This window comes from Notothenia coriiceps, unplaced genomic scaffold (genome assembly GCF_000735185.1).
Source record: "Notothenia coriiceps isolate Sejong01 unplaced genomic scaffold, NC01 NC01_scaffold00018252, whole genome shotgun sequence".
NCBI lineage: Eukaryota > Metazoa > Chordata > Actinopteri > Perciformes > Nototheniidae > Notothenia > Notothenia coriiceps.
In genome coordinates this window covers 564,776-585,697 of record NW_011350953.1, presented here as the reverse complement: position 1 = coordinate 585,697, position 20,922 = coordinate 564,776, and the positions used below count along the sequence as shown (strand labels likewise).

Below are 20,922 nucleotides of genomic sequence, written 5' to 3'. Positions count from 1 at the left end.
GGGACATGCAACCTGCATTCCCGCTAACTAACAGGAAAAAGTACCGAACCTGTTGCTCATACGTCTACTTAATTCCACTCAGTGTGTGGCTTTCAGTGTAAGTGCCATGTATGCACCGGACACGTTGCAGACGCACACTGACTCACTACTCAAATTAGGTTGTCTGGTACACCACCATGCACATTTTTAACAACGTGTCTGTTAGTTCACAACCTTTAGGTTTAAAAAGGAGTTTTATTTGTATTTTCTGACATGCATTGCTTTTATTTCTGAATGAAAACAATCTACTTTTACATTTTTTTTCCAATTAAGTTGTTTTGTGAATTTTTTTGTTAAGACGGATGCAGTTTTAAAAATGAAACACAGAAAGTTATTTAAAGAATTTCGAGATTTTTTATTTCAGTATTTTTTTAATCTCTTGGACAGCTGCTAGGCATTACAATATACAGCAGATAGGCTAGTCATGTAGACTATAAGCAACCCAAATGTTATCAGTACATAAATATAATACAACAAAATCGTGGCCTTCAGACCGTTTAAAAGACTGCCACAAAATGAAAGAAATGTTAAGGATTACTTGACGGACTGTTCAATCAACCCGCATCACCATCTACAGTATCTCAAGTATTCAGATGCTATCGACACGCAGAGGATAGAAATGTAACAAAACACAGACATCCCAAATATTGCTACATTCATCTGCATCAATGTGTCTGATGTGTCAAATTCGCACACACACACAGTGAGAGCACTCCTGCATCCGTTAGCTCGCCCTCTCAACACTAGCGTTTGCATTTCCATTGCTGAACAAGCAGAGCTGCACGCAGTGAAATGTTTAAAGTCACAGTTTTTTCCCCGTATCACAGGTCATTTCTGGCTTTAATTAATAGACCAATGGCTGGAAGTCGGCGATGAGCTGCTGGTGGACTCTTTGCGGGACTGATTCGGGCTGTGTCTGTAGGCTGGGGAGTGAGTGACACTTGGACTGCTGGGTGGTGTGGAAGAGCAGGAGGAAGACTTGGTTTTAATCTGCAGCCACTTGTCTCCCAAAGCCTTGGCAAAGTGGTCATCCACAGACACGCTGATGGAGAGCTGCTGGGAGCGAGCTTTCTGGTAGTTCACTCCGAGGCTCCTCTGGAAATGCTCGTCAACAACATTGTCATAGTTGCATTTGGAAATCCCTGCAAGATAAGGATGAATAACAAAGTAAAATACACACCTTGGTGAGTCAGAAAAAGTCAGCGGATATCCAATATGTTATGTGTCTGTGTGTGTGACGATTAGGGAGTGGCCGTCTGGTGTGGTGGATGAGATCATTCGAAAGAGTGTGAGACTGACCTGACGAGGGGCTCCGGTGGAGCTCAGATCTGCAAGCGGGGTTTCTTGATGAGGAGACACAAGTGATCACAGAGGGGCGCATCTGAAAAAAAAAAATCATCGATTAAACTAAAAGGGAAAACAATTCCCTGTTTGTGTTTTCTATCACCTTAACCTGGCCGTGCACTTCATCCCACAATAACAAATAACAGTACAAAGTTCGGTTTAAACTAAATCATTTCACAACCGATTAAACTGGTTGGGTCTGCCCATTAAAGTCACTTAATCATTCCCAGTGTGGTTGCACATGCAGGTCAAAGAGAGAGCTGTCTGTTTGGTCTTGTTTATGGAATTCCTCCCTCCATTGCTCAAATTTTCTTCCTGAATCCGGCTGGGTTGCATAGCTAGGACAAGCTTAGGCCTGTATATACTCTTGGAAGAATGCCTGTGCAGTTGGATTCACAGACTACAGATAGACGATGAAGCTGCAGCTAGCCTGGAGCTACACTCACACTACAAAGGGACATACAGTACTGCCCTCTTTCACAAGTAACAGCAGGTGTTAGCACCCATGACCTTTGAGAAAAGCACATTGAGCATGAGGCTTTTTTTTTTACCTGGATTTGAGCGGTAGCAGAGCTTTTAGTCTTTTCCTCTGTGCTTTCTGGGTCTCTTCTTGGTTTCTTGATGAGGGCAAGTGGTTCATCCATGATTGGTTCATAGTACATATGGGATGGCAGAGAGCTGGTGGGGCTGGGTGTTGGACTCCAGGTAGATGTGGGGCTTTGAGGCCTGTTGAACATCACTGGTGCTGCTCTGTGGACAGCTTTAGCATTGCTTCTGCCCAGTACCCGCTCCCGTCTGAAACATGATTTCATCAGGAAATGTTAGTTATCTTTGATAGCAGTAGCATATAGTGAATTCTAATTTTGCGAATTGCTACTCTAAACAGGACAAAAATAAACATTTCACTAACCTTTCTTCCAACGTCAGACCCCTCTCGTAGCTGTGCTTGCGTTTGACTTGATGCACTGTTGGGGCGCGGGCCCGGTCATTTGGGATATGTCTGTGTCTGTCTTCACTCCTGAGATTGGGCTGACCTGAAAAACATAAAGAAAGTGCAGGGTTAGGATAAGACGGTTTGGATATGGCTTATTTGCCAAAAGGACATTCAAAAAAAGAGGACCATTTACTGGCATTGATGATTTTACTACACTGATGATGCTGTATGATGAGTAACTGCTTGTCTTGATCCATGACATCAACCTGCATGACTGCTTTTCGTGGGAAATGTTTTTTTTTTTATTACCAACGTTAATTGTAAACTCCGTTAAGTTGTAGAACTCGATCTACCTGATATGCGAGGTTGCAACTGTACACAGCTTATTCATTGCTAACGGTAAATGTCGTTTTTCTGCATAATGTTGGCATTCAGCCCTATCAAAGCGCCAAAAGGGCACAATCAACAGCTTTTGTTAGTTCAGAGTGCCACAATTCCAACAGCTTTTGGCCTCTAACGACCCTGATTCAGGCGGCACCCATAAGTGAAAGGGCCCACAAAGGACACATTAGATTTAGCTGGTGCTTTTATCCAAAGACTGGATTTTGCAACTACACAAGTTCCAACACATCTACACGAGCTGGTGATATCATTGATGTTTGAAAGAAGATTGCCAATCAGACCTACAAAATGATTTATTGATGTTTATAAGGGAACATCACTTATTATATTTAATCCAAACAATAAGATAAATAATGTTTTGCTCTCTTGGCTCTTCTCTCAAGTATTTAACACATTTTGAACGCACATGTTCAAAACTGGCCTGCATACAGACAAAACCCAAAGCATTGTTTGGAAATATAATGGCAGCATAATTAGACTGCAGCCTTTTGTTCGACTGTATGACCACTTAGCACTTGAAAATCAACATTCATGTGGCGGCGGGAGTCCTTGAAAGGTCTTTTAACTGTATTCAAAACAATCATTCAAAGCGTGTACAGAAGTCAAAACAACATCTTTTGAAATCACACAATTGGGTGATTAGACTGCAATTGCAAGACAATGAAAGTTGTCCACTGTCTTTAAACTCACTCCAATCCGCATATCCTACTGGCTGAGCATTTCAACACCTGTGAGTTACTCCTTCATAGTGCCATTGTAGAGGGAGGGGGGGCAGGTATAACCACACCTATGCTGATTTTCTAATGCCCCGGGCATGGATATTTCTTCCTTGTTAGAAGAGGGAATATGGTGCCTGACCTTCCATTTGGATATGTTTACTTAGATGTTACTGATATACATCAAAGTCCTGAGTGGCAACACAATTTATAGAAACGTAGTTTAATATTGAGGACATTGAAAGCCAATACGTATTGAAAGAGGTTAATTAACTATTTGTTTTTAATACATTTTACATTACCCACATATTTGTATTTACAAACAATCTATATTATACAATACAAATACATGACGTGTATCAGCAAAGTTTGTGTATACCTTCCATGGGATTGTGTGATTCAAATCTGATTACTTTATATTTGATACTGAATTAACATATATATCATGCATAAAACAAAAGTCACTGCTTCTCTAATGAACATGTAGATAAAAGGTTGAAGCATAACATGCATAACAAAAATGATAAGCATAGAAATATTGTAGCAAAACCACAGCTTAAACTTGATTTCCATACCATGGTAAAACAATTAGTATCAAGCAACATGAGGCAATAAAATATTCAAACATACCTTCTAAAATGTAGACCTTGAAGCCACTGCTCATCCGGGTGATGTACTGGAAGTTAGCCACAGCCATGGCTACTTGTCTTTGTCCAAAAAAAGCAAAAAACTGAGAAACACCTTGACTGCTGGAGCTTCCAGGACACAATGAGCCTCAGTAGATTGTATTGGGAAAGTAATGAGATGCTGGGTCTGAGTTCAGCCAGGTAAAGTATCAGGTGAGTGCAGATAGGTGCAGTGGCTTCCCTGTGACTCACTCCTTTCATTCAGATTGGCTGTTGTCTTGACTAATCAGAGGCCCTCATTCACTCAGGCTTGTTGTTGTCCTAAAGGAGGAATGAGCTCACAGGTAAAGGTAAAAAGTGGATTTATAAATGTCATACTGCCATAGAATCCACTCTGATTATGGGAGATATGCTGTATTCAACACTTTATGTTGTACAGTAATACACATCTTTGGTCATAAAGCTTTAAAAAATTATTTTCTCGAGCCATGAAGAAAGTGAAGTGTGTCTTTTGTTTCTCTTCATGGAATCACCACCTGTCCCCCTCACCTCCCCCCTCCCCCCTAATCTGCAATCTCACCAAACTGCATTTTTTCGAGCCCTTAGCCCACCAGAGCTCCAGTCATTCCTCTGGCCTGCCCAAACACGCACGCAGCTGTACTATGTGCCTGCCTCGCCAGTAATCCAAAGGCTTTTGTTGATGGCCAGACAAAGACTCCTAAGTTCTGAAAATGCCGCTGCCATGAGAACAATCTCGTCTGAGTATACTGAGGAGTTTGGCCAAGAAGAAAGTCTTTGGAGGCCACTTCCCTAGATACTGTGTGGCATTGCCGCATTGGTACTGCTCAAAATCATAAGGGGGGCAATTAATGTGTGGATATATGTTGGCAAATATGAAATTAGTGCAATGAGAATCAATTAAAATTATACTCTGTGCTGCCCTGATATAGATTGATATATTAGCTTGTTTCTACACATCTAATACTGATTTCTAGGTGATAGGATGATGGTTTAAAAATAAAAAAGTCTACACAAATAAAATGCTTGCTGTTAACGCATGCATGAGATAATGGGGTTGAGCTCAATATTAGCTCAACACTGCCCCCCTAAGTCATAGGACACAGTGCAATAAAGTGGCATCCAACCTCATACTAAGGTACTGCATTCACATGCAAATAAAATCCCTAACGTGCTATTGACGTTTTGAACATCACGTTTGCTCAATGGCACATTCCAGTCAGTGACAACAGACTTAAAATGCTAAGTATTTGGGTTTAAATGAATGGAATCCGTGCGATCGTGTTCTTCTAGTTTTGTAGCATTCATTATCCACATGCCCGTGCCTCACATACGCAGATAAGAAGGTACTCTTTCGCTTGATTCACTTCTTTTTAACAGCAAATTGTCCTTCTCCTTAACTGCAATGAAAATGATCCAGGTTGGAATTTGGATAATCCTACTTTAATTTGATTTAATTGTCAATAGAATATGAGTCCACTTAATTTAATTGGTAGTTTTATTAGTGTATTTCTTCCCTGTTTAAGACCAAATGTTAAGACAATCCCTACGTAATACTGCAGCAATAGCAGACATTTCTTTACAATTAAGCCCAGTACCAAGTTAATAATTAAGCATATAAGAGTAAATCAATTCATATAAAATGATAGGGATTACAAATAATGCTGATATTTTTCTTTTAAATTGGGACCCAAATCACAAGGGTGATTATTCTGTACATTTTTGTATTTATATTGCTAACCGTAAAATTATTATATTAAATGTGAATCAACAAATAATTTAAAACACTTGGCTTTATAGATATTAGCACTGCTCTTTGTAGGAGGTATTCCAATTACTATCTACATTCACGGTTGTAACATGTTTAGAAATGAATAAATCCATTGCTGAAATGGCAGAGAAGTTTGGTCTGCAGCTACAAAGGTCATATGACCCACAGCAATAACATGCCTTCAAAACTCACACTAGGGACCGCATTCAAGTTTGAAAAATATCAAGAATGCCATTGTGCTTTTGAAGTTTAAAACATCTGGTTTGCTCACTCACACGTTCCATGCAGCGTAAACAGTGGACACATTATTTGGGTTCCACATAAATAGAATCTGTGTGAATCCGTGTTCTTCTACTTTTGTAGCATTAATTTTCCTCATACCAGGAATTCATTTTATTGAATTAAATATTAGTGTACTAAATATGATTGGTGTATTTTGTTTTATTACACAGGAAATAGTACTTTGTCAAACCAAATGTTAACCGCATAAACATGTATTACACTTTGCCTGAAAGATATGTTTATTTCTATTTGAGTGAGGTGTTCCAATTACTTTCTTTATATTCAAAATAATAACAAATCTATTGCTGAAATGGCAGCAACTTTGTACTAAATATTAAAAGATGTAGGCTCCATCTATCATAGAAAATCACTTAATTGATTGAATAATAAACAGATCAGTTTGATCAACAGTCCCAAATAAACAATTGTCTTATCAACACATATTTAAATGAATAAAAGTTAATTAAGCAGCACATTTTAAACTCCATTGTCCAAAACGTCCTGCACCAAAGTATGGAGTTTAATCAGCTAGCTAGAATAACAGTGTTGGAGATATATATATATATATATATATATATCGCTTTATATTATTTAATAGTTAAACATTTATTTTTGTACTGTTATTATTTATAGTAAATGTATTCTTAGTTATTGTTGTTAAATTATGTATATATATATTGGAGACAGGTGGTGGTGGGAGTAGAGCACTAGTTTTTTTACCAGGGTATTTCAAGCCAGAAGAAAGGAAAGCCGGAAAGGCTCAAGTAACGAAACATAGAAAACCTGTTCATTGTTCTATGTTAATGATATTGGATCATATAATACATGCACAAACGGAGATTCTTGTCTGGACCTGGATCATTGCCCTGCGTAAGATTTGCTAACTGGTGCCTCAGCGGCTGTGTTATTTTAAGTTAATTATGTATATATGATTTTGGCCACTACAAACAGGTTATACCTTTTTCTGCTAGGTATTTATCAGATGAAATAAGGTTAGTGCCCTGAGCTATGTGTAGCTGTGTAAGGAGTTTGGCCACAAGAAAAAAGTCTTGTGGGAGGAATAGGGTTCATTCACCTCAGTGCAGTTTCCATAGCAGAGGCCTGGTGGGACTCCCTGGGGCTGAGTGTTGATCACTGACTCTGGTGTCACCAACAGATGGCGCTTCTCTCTCGCAATCTGTATCGACTGATATCAAAAGAACCATGCTGTGTCAGCGACCGGAAAGCCAAACAGTAAGTGTTCCAATGCTGCATTATTGAACGCAACAGGATGCAATATCACATCAACTCTCATAAGCCCCCCCCTGGAGTCAACAGCATGCTCATGTCAAACAGATAGCGACGCCCCAGACACACTCTTCTCATCTACACCCCCATCATATCCCGACACAGAGTGGAGTCAAGTCAGACAGACACAGGCTTAACAGTACAGGAAGTTTAACAATATTCCTTTCGACATAAGACTTGAGACTTAAAACAATTGACAGCACAAAGTCCAACAGTCTAATAACAACCATAGCTATCTATCGTGTGCTCTGCGCCTGCGTAAAACTGAATAACTCTTCTTAACAGCAGGGGTGTAATCGTCTTTGAAAAAGGGAAACCTGAAAACGTAAAGGCACGGATACACCAGGCCGATTATTGGCGTCGGTGGGCGTCAGGCCGATGATGAGCGTCGACACGCCCTACTCAGATTGGTGTGCCCCGTCTTTTCGCCCGGGCCGAGTAAATCGCCAGAACGCCAACACCTCCTCATCACTCCACCGCTCCCATGTTTTTTTTTGTGTTGCCATAAGTTATTCTCTCTCCGTTGGTGCGCGGGGCTAATGCTAATAATACTAATGCAAGCAAATACAATAGCGGCTTAAAAAAACTTTTCAGAGTTTTACGGGGCGTGGCACTGTACTCTTTTTGGTGTGAACCATGGTGTGAACGCAAGGGGTGCTAACGGAACTAAACGGGAAAAGTACGGGGAAAAGTACTCCGGTGTGAACGCGCCTAATGTTTTGGTACAGGTACCCGTTCCTCACCTCATGCTGTAAATCCTGTTAGGTAACATTTTAACAAAAACATAGCTAACATGCTTTTATTTTGAAATCATCAACCAGAAGTCGAGTATTGCACACTGCCTAACTTCACTCTCGTGTAGCCTCTCAGCCTCCTTTCCATATGATGATTGGGAGTGACGCAGGGCAGACGGAAAAAACTAGGATTTGAGGTTAAAGAAGGACAGGGAAAACAGCAGTGATGCTGAGAGGGCTCTAGCTTATATTTCACAGGTTCAATACCGACTGCAAAGAGGGCATGAGAGTAACCTGTATGTAGCCTTCCCTCTGAGATAAAAAATAAAGCTTCATCAGCTCATCCTTGGGGCGGATAAGGAGGACATACTCCCAGGTAGGCTTCATCCTGCCCTGTTATGACTGTAACTACTGATTAGCCTACTACAGTGATCCGTGGCTTTATTAACACAATCCATTTGATATACGCTACATGTGCTAATGTTTTATTTTCATCAAGTCAGGCATACATGCATCTTTATTTATTCTTGAGGCTGTGTGATTGCTCTACCTTGGCTAATTCCTTAAGCTACACAGTCACGATTCCTTACTACGGTAATGTGATGTAAAAAATGTGCACCAATAGATAACACACAACTTGTTTCTCTTTAGGTAACGTTGGTCCTCGTCGCTAGATGGAAAAGTAGCCTAGTCATTCCGTTTTTTATCACTGATCACTAAGTTGCAAGTCGCATCCAGTTGGGAGGATATTTGGTGACGTTTTCCCCGTTATTTTAGAAAGTCTCCATCATGAACTTCCTGCGTCGGCGACTCTCGGACAGCAATTTTATGTCCAACCTGCCTAATGGCTATATGACGGATCTCCAACGCCCCGACGCACCGCAGGAAAACCCCGCAGTGTCGCCCGGGCCGACAGAGAGGCGCCAGTCCACCAGCCAGCCCGAGACCCAAACCACTCCCCAACCCCAGCCCCAGCAGCAGCCCCCCCAGACCCAACCCCAGACTGCAGGTGGAGGCTCGAGCTTCTTCTCATCCATATCCAATGCTGTCAAACAGACCACCGCTGCTGCAGCTGCGACCTTATCCGAGGCTGCGGACCGGGCAGGGGTCTCCAGCAGCGCAAAGGTCCTCCTGGTTATCGATGACCAGCAGACCGACTGGTAAGAGCAGTGCGCATAACCAGCGCGGTGCCCCGTCCAGACACACACACCTGTGATAGACCTTGGGTTGCAGTGGCCTAACATCCAGAAGGTCATATATAGCGCTCTAAATAAAAAAATAAAAATGTAATCCATTATTATTATTATATGATTCAACCGGTGCTGTCAGCTTGATCACATGTTACAACCGCTGGCTTGTGGCTCACACCTGAAACACCTTGCATGTGTTTGGTAGTGGCACTGCAAAAGCGTAACCAACCGACAGTAGAGAAGCCATTTGTATTTGAACACCTCTTGCTCATGTCGAAACAATCTTGCATTTTACAATAGACATGCTTAATGTGAGGCCAACACTCTTGGTATGGGCCAGTGTTACCATGATGATACATATATGTTCAAGTAAAGTGGATGTATGTGAGAGCAAACTGTGCATGCATCAGGTTAGTCAAGCCTCCTCTCCGGTATTATGCATGCCTATTGGAGCTTTGTGCACCAAGCTTTGGTGATAAAACATTGCACTCTTGTCCCAGCATCACACCCTAGTGAGAATAAACGATGCAGATTATTACATCAAATCCCTTCTATCTCACAGTACAGAGGCTCTGCAGCTCTTTTACCTCGGTTACAATAGACATTATGTGGACATTTATAATTCATGAGAAAGTGAAGGGCCAGTATTTATATCCTTAAGTCCAATTCTTATATGCTATGCCCCGGGCATGTAAAATAACAACACTTATACTGCGTGATATGGCTTTACATTTTTGTTTATGTTGCATGGTGCCTGCAAAAGACTGAAACATCCTCTCCTCATGCATTGCCGCCAGCTACAGTAATGACAGAATGCAGCATACCGCCACCAGCAGCTGTGAAAAAATTGTGTTTTGTTCCAGTGACTTCTGTAATGTTCTGCTCATACTGGAAGAAATGCCAGCTGTCGAGTACAGGAGTAATTGTTAAATCAAATTCATGTTTTGTGTCTGGATACAACAGGTGGATTCAAATTCTTATTTTTCATGCAGGGTGAAGGTCTTCAGAGGAAGAAAGGTTCATGGTGAATTTGACATCAAGGTTGAACAGGTACGTTTTACACATGTAAATATTTGCTTTGTTCTGTGTTTGACTACATCTTGTATATCTTACTAGGAGGACAGGGAGATTTCTAGATACAGTCCAGAATAGATTATTATAAATAAACAAGCCCCTATTTACTGAGCCTTGTGAACAAAGTGTGAACTTCAGTAGGAGGGATGTTACATTATTTTTCATAAGAAATAAATAGATTGTGTTTTTAAAAATAAATAACCACAACTTTTATGTCAAGACCTAGCAATTGGAATAATAGGTACATTTTTATCTGAAGATGAATGCATTGTCATTTTTATAGGACCAGTTAAAACCTTATCGTTTTTAGATCTTTTCCTTGCGAGTTCCTCCCTTACCTTTTTTGTTAATCTACCTCAAGCTGAGCCGACATTTCCATTATTTCCCTTGTTGGTTCTTAAAAGGAAGAATATACTTTAGATAACGCTTGCAATCCTATAATTGTTCCCTGTATAACCTGGCTTAGGTAGAGTAGGGGGTAATTCACTGCTGTTATTTCTATTTCACATTGTTTTGTATTGTGTTGAATAAACCTTCACATCGTCCTTTTAGGCAGAATTCTCTGAAATCAGCCTGGTGGTCAATTCCACAGGCACCTACAGGGTGGACATTGATGCCATTAGGAATGGGCATAAGTTTACTAAGTAAGTACTCTGCTGAATAGTTTATACTCCCATGTGTGCTGCACATTTTGTATAAATCTATAACTATACCCTCAATTAAACTTCCTAATAACTGCCCAGTTTGTCTGGCAATGCAGTTTAATATTTTGCTAATGTCCTCTCTCCTAGATCCTTGAAGCCAGACTTTGTGCTGATCAGACAGCACGCCTTCAGCATGGACAAGAATGGGGACCACAGGAACATAGTTATTGGACTGCAGTATGCTGGACTGCCAAGTGTTAACTCCTTGCACTCTCTCTACAATTTCTGCGACAAACCATGGGTGGTAAGTATCAATTCATTAATTTGGTAATGGAAACAATATTGCACATTAAAGGTGGGGTAGGTAATTTTGGAGAAACCAGCTCGAGTGCGCTAGAATTTAAAAACACACAGCCGTAAAAAATCTGCCACTTCCTTACAGAGCCCCTCCTCCAACACACAGGAATGCGCACATGACTAATGAGGGCACGAGATCAGTTTGTGCACAGATGGAAGGCTGACAGGCAGGTAGGCCATCCAGTTACTTTAGCCGGCTCAGATGATTGGTCGTGCTTTTTACAGCGCCACGGCTTCTACAGATGATTTATTTTTGTATGGATTTTTTTGTCGAAGCACTCAGAATATTCATTGTTTATCGGGATGTTAAGAGCATTCCATGGAATATAACAAAAAGTGTATCTCGAGCCGGTTTCTCAAACTTACCTACCCCACCTTTAAGTTCAGCTGCATGACATATTAACACTTGGTTTACAAATGCTGCATGGTTAACACTTGTGTTCATTTTAGTTTGCCCAGATGTCTAGACTCCACAAGCAACTGGGCCAGGAAGAGTTCCCTCTGATAGAGCAGGTTTACTATCCAAACCACAAGGAAATGGTGAGCTTTTTGCCATCTGCTCTCCTTCTCTCTCTTCTCCCCCTTCCCACTTGTGCTGATGAGTTTGTCTTAATGTTAAACCATTAAAGGAACACACGGTCACCCCTCTTCACGGGTCACATGTTGGGAAAGTAATTAACTTCCATGTCAATATTCTGTCTCATCTCGCAAACCGAGACCTATCTCATTTTCTTGAGTGTCTTGTTTTTTCTGTTTCGAGTTGAGGCAGAGATTTTCCCTCTGCCAAGTCAGTGACAGCCCAGTAACACTGAGTCTGTTGCTGCAGAGCCATTATCTCCACCCCTGCAGTCACAGGCTGACAACACTGGACTGGCTTTCAAGTCATCAATATGAATCAGAATCTAATGCAGAAATAGAGGAGAGGTGCTGTGTGTCACTTCGGTTTGACGGAAATGCATAGAAAAACGTTTTTTAAATAATTAAAGATCTTTACGAAGGTACATAAGGAGAAATCTGAGAATGTGATGATGTTTTTTTGACAGATTACCTCCCCTTGCTTCCCTGTGGTGGTCAAGATGGGCCATGCTCACTCAGGAATGGGAAAGGTAGTAGCAAAGGACTCACATGTTTTAATTCAATGTGAACACAAATGTCTTGGAGAAACGTATGCTAGTATATTTATATTTCCAGGTGAAAGTGGACAATCAATATGATTTTCAAGATATTGCCAGTGTTGTGGCACTGACCAAGACTTATGCCACATCTGAGCCCTTCATTGATGCAAAGTATGATGTCCGCATCCAGAAGATTGGCACCAATTACAGAGCCTACATGTGAGTTTCAGACTACTACCAAAGAGCTAAACACAGTGTTATATCTTTATAATAAATGTAATAATATATATATTAAAATTCAACAGGAGAACATCAATTTCTGGGAACTGGAAAACCAACACTGGCTCATCTATGCTCGAGCAGGTGGCCATGTCAGACAAGTAAGAGCTTAAAATCCAAAGGTTGTAATGCATGTGAATCTTATATTTTGTCACTGTATACTAATATATACACTAATATTCAAACATTTTTACAGGTACAGATTGTGGGTGGACTCCTGCGCCGACATCTTTGGAGGATTGGATATCTGTGCTGTGGAGGCGCTGCATGGTAAAGATGGCAAGGACTACATCATAGAGGTAAAAGGCAGTGTAACGACACCAAAGGGAATATTTGTCTCTGATCGTATGGGAAATCAATTGAATCCATCATATATGGATTTTTCTAGGTCGATGACTGCTCAATGCCACTGATTGGGGACCAGCAGGACGAGGATCGTGTTCAGATTGTCGAGCTGGTGATTTCTAAGATGACCCAGGCTCTTCCACGCTCTTCAAGCTCTTCCACAGCCGGCCAGCCAGCACAGGTGCTCAAACACTTTGTTTATTTTATGTCAGGTCTGATGTGTATCTACCAATAAGTGCATAGTCTTACTATCATTTGGATTCAGGTGCATTGATTGAGCTAAAATATATTTAAATTGTCTCCAGGATAGATGTCAGGCTTATTATTTAGGTACATATAGTTAAGTGTCATCAGCGTAGAAATACAAATGATTACCAAAAGTCTACATAAAAATGAATAGCAACGCGCCAAGCACTGATCATTTCAAAACCTTTCTTGCATAATATTTTTCATAGATATCCTGTTTTCGTACTTTTCTCAGTTGATTTACATGAACTCTCTTTCCTGTTGTCTTCTGTGTGTTTTGTAGAAAGCAGTGTCTCCTCAGCCTGTCTCCCAGCCCATAGTACCACAGACTCAACAGCGCCCCCCACCCCAGGGTAAGAACTTGATCCAAATGAAATAAAACCATGTTTTTCTTGTTTAGAAATAAACTCTTTGTACTTCCTAGTCCAGGAAGGGATATTAGGAACGCTTTTGAATATGATTACAGCCTTTTAATTTTCTCCTGTAGGCGGTCCACAGCAAAGTCCTCCATCTCAGCAGCGCCCCCAGCCTCAAGGCCAACCTCCTGCACCGGCACAGCAGCCCACCAGTGACCCCGGGGCCAAGGCTAACCAGGGACCTGCAGCCCAGCCCCGGCCCCCAGGTCAGGGGGCTCCGCAGCGAAGCCAGGGAGGTTCCCCTCAAGCTCAGAGGCAACAGTCCCTCCCCCAGAAACCTCCAGCCGGTCAGCAGCGGCCCGCCCACCCCCCCAGGCAGCAGTCACAGGGGAGTGCACAGCAGCAGAGGGCTCCTGGCCAGCAGGGCCGTCCTGGAGGAACCACCACTCAGCAGCCCCGACCTGCTGCCCAAGGCCAAGGGGGCCCAGGAGGGAGACCCCCGATGCAGCAGAAGCCTCAGCCCCCACAGAAGCCCAGTCAGGACAACCCGGCTATGGGCGGCTCTCCACAGCTAAAGTGAGTATCTGTGTAAGATACATCATTGTTTCCTCTCACTTCTCATAAAGTGAACCTTACAGCTGATCCTTTCTTACTTTTGCCTGCATTGAGATATGCATGCCACATGGGAAATCCTTTCATTCTCTTTATTGACCAACAATCTTCTTGGATGTGCATGAGTTATTGATTGTTACATGTTCAGTCCTTCAGCAGCATTTTCACAAAACATAACATTTCAGATTCTCTCCAGAGATTGTGATACATTTAGCCAACAATGAGCTGCAGGCTTGGAGTTGTTCACATGAATGTATCACAAACATCACTATCCAATTGTGTGAAGGACCCAGGTGAACAAATCCACTAATTCCTATTTTTAGATGTAGTTTTGGCTTTGAAGCAGACATGGATAGAAGAAGGTTAACAATTCTTAATAAAGCGTAAAGCTCTGAATTATTCAATTTTGTTTCAGATTTTCTAAGGTCTTTTATAAATTGTTCTATATTGACACTCGTCTTAAGTTGACATGCTGTTATATAGTATAGTGCAATATTTTCTGACACAGAAAAATCTAATTTGCCGTTTTGATCTTACAAATTCTTGAAAAACAATTAACACATAGATTATTATTGTCATATAATGTAAATCCATTTGAACCAATCCGTTACACATGAGAATAAACAGTATAAACTGACTAAAAACAGACTTTACAACTACCCACAGCTTATACAACTCATTTAGATCTCAGCTACCAAATCTTAACACTTATATTTTGTATCTGTATTCGTTGAATGTATTCAGAGACTTTTCGCTGCACAGTAATCTGTATCATTGCTCCTACCTTCCCAGGCTGATGGCTTTCATGGACAAATGACTTATACTGAATACAGAATGAACATAGGGAAGGAACTGAATGCGCTTTTATCTTCTTTCCCGAGGTTTTTTCACTGCTTCATCTCTCTCTGTTTTGCCTTGCTCCAGTCGGTTCATTCCATGGGTTGCTGCATGACTTTAATAGCTTCTTCCTCTCCTCTATTGCCATTTCCTCTCTTTATAGCAAGTCCCAGTCTCTTACCAATACCTTCAACATTCCAGAAATCCCAGTGCCACGAGCCAACCTTAGCCAGGACGAAGTGAAGGCTGAAACCATACGCAATCTACGCAAATCTTTTGCCAGTCTCTTCTCAGACTGAGATGGCAAAGCCCCCCCTTCCTCTCCTCCTACTGACAGAAAGATGGACAGGAAAACTTAAGGACAAATTCCCCCCAACGAACAAGGACCAACAGGATGCCGTCTCCAATTCATGTGCATTAACCCTGATATGAAAATGTACACACTGCCTAAACAGTTACCACCTTTGAAAATGAACAAAAAGTAGAATACACAGTAATTGTAGGCACTGATATCTGAAACATTCCTTGCCTTGCCTCAAGCTTAAGTAAGTCATCTACTTTTTGTGTCACACAAACGATACACACAAAAAAAAGCCTGTATATGCATGAACAGACAAAATAAGAAACAAAACAACAGAGTACTTCTCCCACTTGTTTGTTGGTGCCGTAAAGTCATTGTGATCTACATGTTTAAAGTTTGGCTGATTAGCCGACCAACCAATTGAATTAAGGGACTGTATGAAAATGATTGGGGGCGGGAGGTGTGCTGAATCTAATATTCTTTTTATAAAGAAGCAATTTTCAATATCAAAAAGTAATATATTTATGTCAAGAATAACAAATTATAAAAAATATAGCGGCTCTCTATTATTTTAATTGAGCTTGCAAATAAACTATTGTTACATACTGTGCATATCACAAAATGCACTTCCATGGCACACAAGAAAACCATCATTATGATTTACTATTTTATCTATTTTTATACAACTCATTGCACAAACCAAAAATATGATACAAAATAAAAAGATAGTGTTAGATATTAAAAAAGACCCCTCCCTTTTAAAAATACAAAAGTTACAATATTCCTTCCCCTTAACTTTCCCTTTCCACCTCTTATCCTTTTTGTACAGTCCCTAACTCGGCACAGCTGCACACATAGGATGTCCAGTGTTAGCTAATGCTAGATCTGTTTGTCTTAGCTGCATGTCAATAGGAGGCAATGGTCGCATTTTCCAACCGCTTGGTGCTTGTAACTGTGTCGTAACATGTAGTTGAATTAGTTTGTAAAAAGTAACCTAGTAGGTGTTGTGAGTATGTTGTTGCTGCCACTTTTTCCCCGTTTTCAGCTCCTTGAAAAGCATGCCTTACAAAGACAAGAACGTCAGATCAGATGCAGTTGCTTCAGGGATGTCCATTGAATGTGACGCTTTTTTGTGGGTGAGGGTCTTCCATTACAGTTGTATTGTGGCTGTTAGCTAATATTGAAAGGAAAGCATGCATTTCAATAAGGTAGAATTTCTTTCTATTATTTTAGATGCATTTGCACACAGAGTATAATGCAAAATGATACTTGAATACATTGACAATGACTGATGTATGGAGTCTATATTTTTCAGGTTTATTCATCTGCCACTTGACAAAGTAACAACTTGGTGGTCCCACCCCAGGGGGTTGCTGTGCAGTAAAGTAGGACACAAATATGCAGGGTTTACAACTGTTCAGGTACAGTTAGTGTATTGAAAAGTCTTAGTGAGTATTTATAGACTGTTTAATTTCCTATTCCCTTAATAAGCAATGTAATGGAACTTCCGACTGTAGATCAGCTATGAATTTAGTGGATGTACAGATAGTGAGTGGATGATGTCAGGTTTCATTTAGCAGCTAGTCAATGCAATGATTTTTGCACTTAAGTAACTCCAAACCTGAGTATGCATCATGCAGTGCAACAGACTTTCTGCTTCAATATACACCTTGTGGTTTTCAGCGGGTTAACAGTCTGTGAGAAGAGTTTATACAATAAAGAAATCATGTCAAAGTATAGGGGTGTCAACTCTGGGTTGGACACCTGCAGTAGAATAAGTACTTCCTGCAAGCCCTCTCTCACTCTGACTTCTGAATAAGGATTCTGTTTCCAGGCACTACACATGTCTTCCAGAAGGAGTGTTTTTGCATTTGAATGTCGACGTAGTATGGCAATATCATGCTTTTTAGAGAAGACCCAATAGCCAAAAAGAAAGTCCTGGTTCCCCTGTAGATTCTCCATGCTGCCTGTGTTTCGTGTAGCCACAGTGACCCCTTGTGCTCAATGGTGCATATATGTATGAATGTCGTTCTGTAACTGGTCAAGCCAAATAGTTGTGTTGTACAGAGCCCTGAGTGACGCAGATTGTCTCCTCTACCCCCTGCTGCTATTTGTGCTGGTTGATATATGTGTTCCTTGTGTTTGCTTAATTTTTTTCTATCTGGGGACTGTCTTGAGCTTGTAAGTTTATGCAGTAGTGATTCAGGGCTCCATTTTTAAACTCTACAGTGACTCAGTGTCAGTACATGACATGTCGGATTTATTGTGGCACAGCCTTATGCCAAGAAAATCAGTAATAGCAGCTTTGTGTGATTGTTACACTGAGTGTGTAATTTATGAAAATGAGCCTTCACAATCAGCATGGATGGTTAACTTTGAAAAATGTCATACTGGCACTCAGAGGCCTGTTGGCCATATAAAGTCATACCATTTGCTGTTTCGTTTCCTGAGACATACAGGATGAGCTCTGACAGCAATGCAAAGAAGTCGTTTTATTTATTTGATCATATTCCTTTTAAAGTTTACATTATTTATGGTGGATGTATCTGACTGTGAATGTACATTCTTTTCATTCTTTTTACTGCTAGTTTTATTGTTTTCTAAATGCATTGTATAATCATTGTGAAAAGATAAAACCCTTAAAAATATGAGTGGAAGTCGTGCCTGCCGGATTTCAAATTGTATATCATCAATGTAAGTGCAAGAATAAAAAATCTGAGGTTTTTTGTGATTTTAAAAATCAGATACTGCAAAATGTAAATCATGGTGGAATATTGAATTAAATGTTACAAAAAATTGATGTTATATGCAATGTAGCTATATTATGTGAAAATGAATATGTTATTAAAACACACATGTCTAATAAAGTCTATGAACAACAATCACCGTTTTGTTTGTTTTCTGAATAGTAACACTGGGTTCAAGTTAACTTAAAGAGGCCCTTTTATGCTTTTTAGGGTTTCCCTGTAGTGTGTTATATAGGTTTTGGTGCAAGTAAATCGTCTGCAAAGGCTAAAATCCCAAAGTTCTCTCCAAAGTAATTCCCAAGTGATTCTACACACACAGTCATGCCAAAGCTCAAGGCTTAAAGTGCCATGCCTGGGTGAAGTGCATAACATTGTTGTAACTTTGTGTGCATTAGCTGTATTTCTGTATCGTTTTGTTGTCCTCGTATTAAATACATAGTGTTGTTTTAATACATATGAAAAGTCTTTACCTGACATCACATCAGGAAAAGGATTTAAAAAATGTAACTGGCCTCAGAGTGTGCCCTGCTAACCGTCACACAACCAACTTATTTAACCCTTGTGTGGTGTTCGGGTCAAATTGACCCGATATCTATTTTCAATTAATAAAAAAAAATATAAGGATATTTTCGTTCAACCTGAAACTCAATGGCCGGGGCTTATTTATTGTGAAGGACATGTGGAATTGTTTTTTTTTTTTCCATAGAAATAATGCCCCCACACGCATTTATGTCCTTCATAAGAGGTTCGGGTCAATCTGACCCGGATACAATACCAGGACAGACAGACAGAGAAAAACACACAGAAACACACAAACTAAAGACACACACAATTGTATGCATATAGAAGCTGTTTGATCCTGTTTTCCCTTGATCTTTACCCTTTGTAGTGTGTACACAAAACTATCCTAGAACATTATAAACATTTTAGATCTTCCAGAAATGTATAAACATTTTACATTTTCTCGCACTGTCCCCCTCGCACCTGCACGCCGGAGGAGGGACTAAACAGAGACATAACCTCACATTACAGTGTAGTGCACAACTGCAATTATCTACCAACAAAATGGCCAAAAGATATTCTGCTCAGAGCCTTGGGGCTAATAATGGATGAGAGTGAGTGGAATGCATTAGAAGAACAAGGTGAAGTGGAACAGAAAGACATTTCTGAAGATGAGGATAATGTGGAGGTAAACTCAGAATTTGACAGCAAATAGGAAGATGAACTTGACTCAGAGCCAGCTGCTGGGAGACCCCCACAGCCAGCCGCAAGAAGACCCCCACAGCCAGCTTCTGGAAGACCTTACAGCCAGCTGTGAGGTCTGTGGACCCTCAAAGGACTCCAAGACACAGACTACATGCAGCAACTGCAACAAGTACATCTCTATTCACATAAAGAAGTTCTGTACATCATGTGTTTCCTAAACAGACTTGCCCATTGACTCACATGATGTTCTGCAGCGTCACTTCATCAATATATTTTTCGGATATACTGTATTTTATGAATAGTGACTGTTAATTGTTTTTATTTGCTTTGTGTTTATATCTGTTCTATCTCATTTATATGGATGTTTCATTCTCTATATATTTCACAGCCAAATACTTTTGGATGTGTGGTTCTTGTGTTCCAATTGCTGTTAAATTGCTTTATTTCCTTCAGGGCTTTGATTATTATATGACAGATTAAAAATAATAAACATTAATGAAAAAATGTTTCATTTACATTTGTCCTAGAAAAGCATGAACATAATGTAAACCTAGATTTTATTACAGTGTATTTGTTTTTACATAAATTACATTTTTATCACAAAAAACGATTGACACTTCCATTGTTAAATTTGATCTAGCAAAGAATATTTTCAAAAACTAATCATATATTTCATTTATATTGTTCGGGAATGAGTTAAAGACAATATATATAAGGAATTGTGCGTGTTGAATTTAGTTCTGTATTTTTATTAAACCCTGAAATATGTCCCGGGTCAATTTGACCCGAACATCACCAAAGGGTGCGAAATGTGAACATAACACAAGGGCTAACACATTATGACAACTGACAAAAGACCCTGAATAAACTAGGAAACAACCATTGTGGTATAATGTTAGCATCATTTATCTTAAAAACTATTTGTGCAATATTGTCATCTGAAAAAGAAAACAAGATTATTGATATTATTTGTATAATTACAGTTCATTTATACAGCCCAGTATCATTGGTGACATCCTCTGTCTTTAGAAAAGGACATTTTAAAAGCACAGAAAAACCATCCTACAAAGTGACAAGTGTGAACAATTTGACATAATTATGTGGTATATGTAACACTGACTGTTTTGTTATTGGAATTTCCCTTTATGAAAATGAAATGAAATGCACGTTTCAGACGGTTAACGGAGCACACTTTTCTCAGCTGAACAGTGTTTGAACAATAGTTTTAGTGGCAGTGATTCTAATGTGACCACAAGGTGGTGTTTGCCAGCAGTCTCACCACAATAGCCCTGAATCATGCACAAGATTATGTAATACATTTTACCCTGATGTAATGTCTGTATCTGCCTGATCACATAGCATTACTGCTTTCATTTGCTTTGTCTGAAGAAACGGATGCATCAAATAAAAACATGTGTGCTCCAGTTTTTATCTTATACTAAATAAATGACACGTCAGTG

The 20,922-nt window shown here is 40.1% G+C and overlaps 2 protein-coding genes across 4 annotated transcripts; one reads left to right on the top strand and one right to left on the bottom strand.

Annotated features, from left to right (window-relative positions):
- Positions 1–373: 373 nt before the first annotated feature.
- Positions 374–4,287, bottom strand: vgll4l (vestigial like 4 like). Its single transcript, XM_010777586.1, has 5 exons — positions 4,066–4,287; positions 2,294–2,417; positions 1,935–2,178; positions 1,339–1,420; positions 374–1,181 (listed from the first exon to the last, which is right to left on the bottom strand). Exons 1-5 carry the CDS (start codon positions 4,130–4,132, stop codon positions 880–882), a joined length of 819 nt encoding a protein of 272 aa, XP_010775888.1. The 5' UTR covers positions 4,133–4,287; the 3' UTR covers positions 374–879.
- Positions 4,288–8,290: 4,003 nt separating this feature from the next.
- syn1 (synapsin I) lies at positions 8,291–18,394 on the top strand. 3 transcript variants are annotated; one of them, XM_010777584.1, is made up of 14 exons: positions 8,291–8,529; positions 8,931–9,313; positions 10,336–10,393; positions 10,970–11,061; positions 11,209–11,365; positions 11,869–11,958; positions 12,462–12,524; positions 12,610–12,752; positions 12,839–12,913; positions 13,009–13,111; positions 13,201–13,338; positions 13,687–13,756; positions 13,891–14,335; positions 15,372–18,394. In XM_010777584.1, the coding sequence occupies exons 2-14, from the start codon at positions 8,943–8,945 to the stop codon at positions 15,505–15,507; spliced, it is 1,941 nt and encodes a 646-aa protein (XP_010775886.1). In that variant the 5' UTR covers positions 8,291–8,529; positions 8,931–8,942; the 3' UTR covers positions 15,508–18,394. The 3 variants fall into 3 exon arrangements, with proteins under 3 accessions (XP_010775886.1, XP_010775887.1, XP_010775885.1); XM_010777585.1 differs by having other exon boundaries at positions 8,805–9,313; positions 15,410–18,394; XM_010777583.1 differs by having other exon boundaries at positions 8,805–9,313.
- The last annotated feature ends 2,528 nt before the right edge of the window (positions 18,395–20,922 follow it).

What these genes read in the sequence shown, in the direction of transcription:
- vgll4l (XM_010777586.1), bottom strand. Translation starts at nt 4,132, where the DNA reads ATGGCTGTGGCTAACTTCCAGTACATCACCCGGATGAGCAGTGGCTTC. An exon ending in GGTCTGACGTTGGAAGAAAG is followed by an intron (nt 2,179 to 2,293) that starts GTTAGTGAAATG and finishes ATCATGTTTCAG; the next exon opens with ACGGGAGCGGGTACTGGGCA. An exon ending in CTGCTACCGCTCAAATCCAG is followed by an intron (nt 1,421 to 1,934) that starts GTAAAAAAAAAA and finishes TTTTTTTTTCAG; the next exon opens with ATGCGCCCCTCTGTGATCAC.
- syn1 (XM_010777584.1), top strand. Translation starts at nt 8,943, where the DNA reads ATGAACTTCCTGCGTCGGCGACTCTCGGACAGCAATTTTATGTCCAAC. An exon ending in GATGACCAGCAGACCGACTG is followed by an intron (nt 9,314 to 10,335) that starts GTAAGAGCAGTG and finishes TTTTTCATGCAG; the next exon opens with GGTGAAGGTCTTCAGAGGAA. An exon ending in CAGGTGGCCATGTCAGACAA is followed by an intron (nt 12,914 to 13,008) that starts GTAAGAGCTTAA and finishes ACATTTTTACAG; the next exon opens with GTACAGATTGTGGGTGGACT.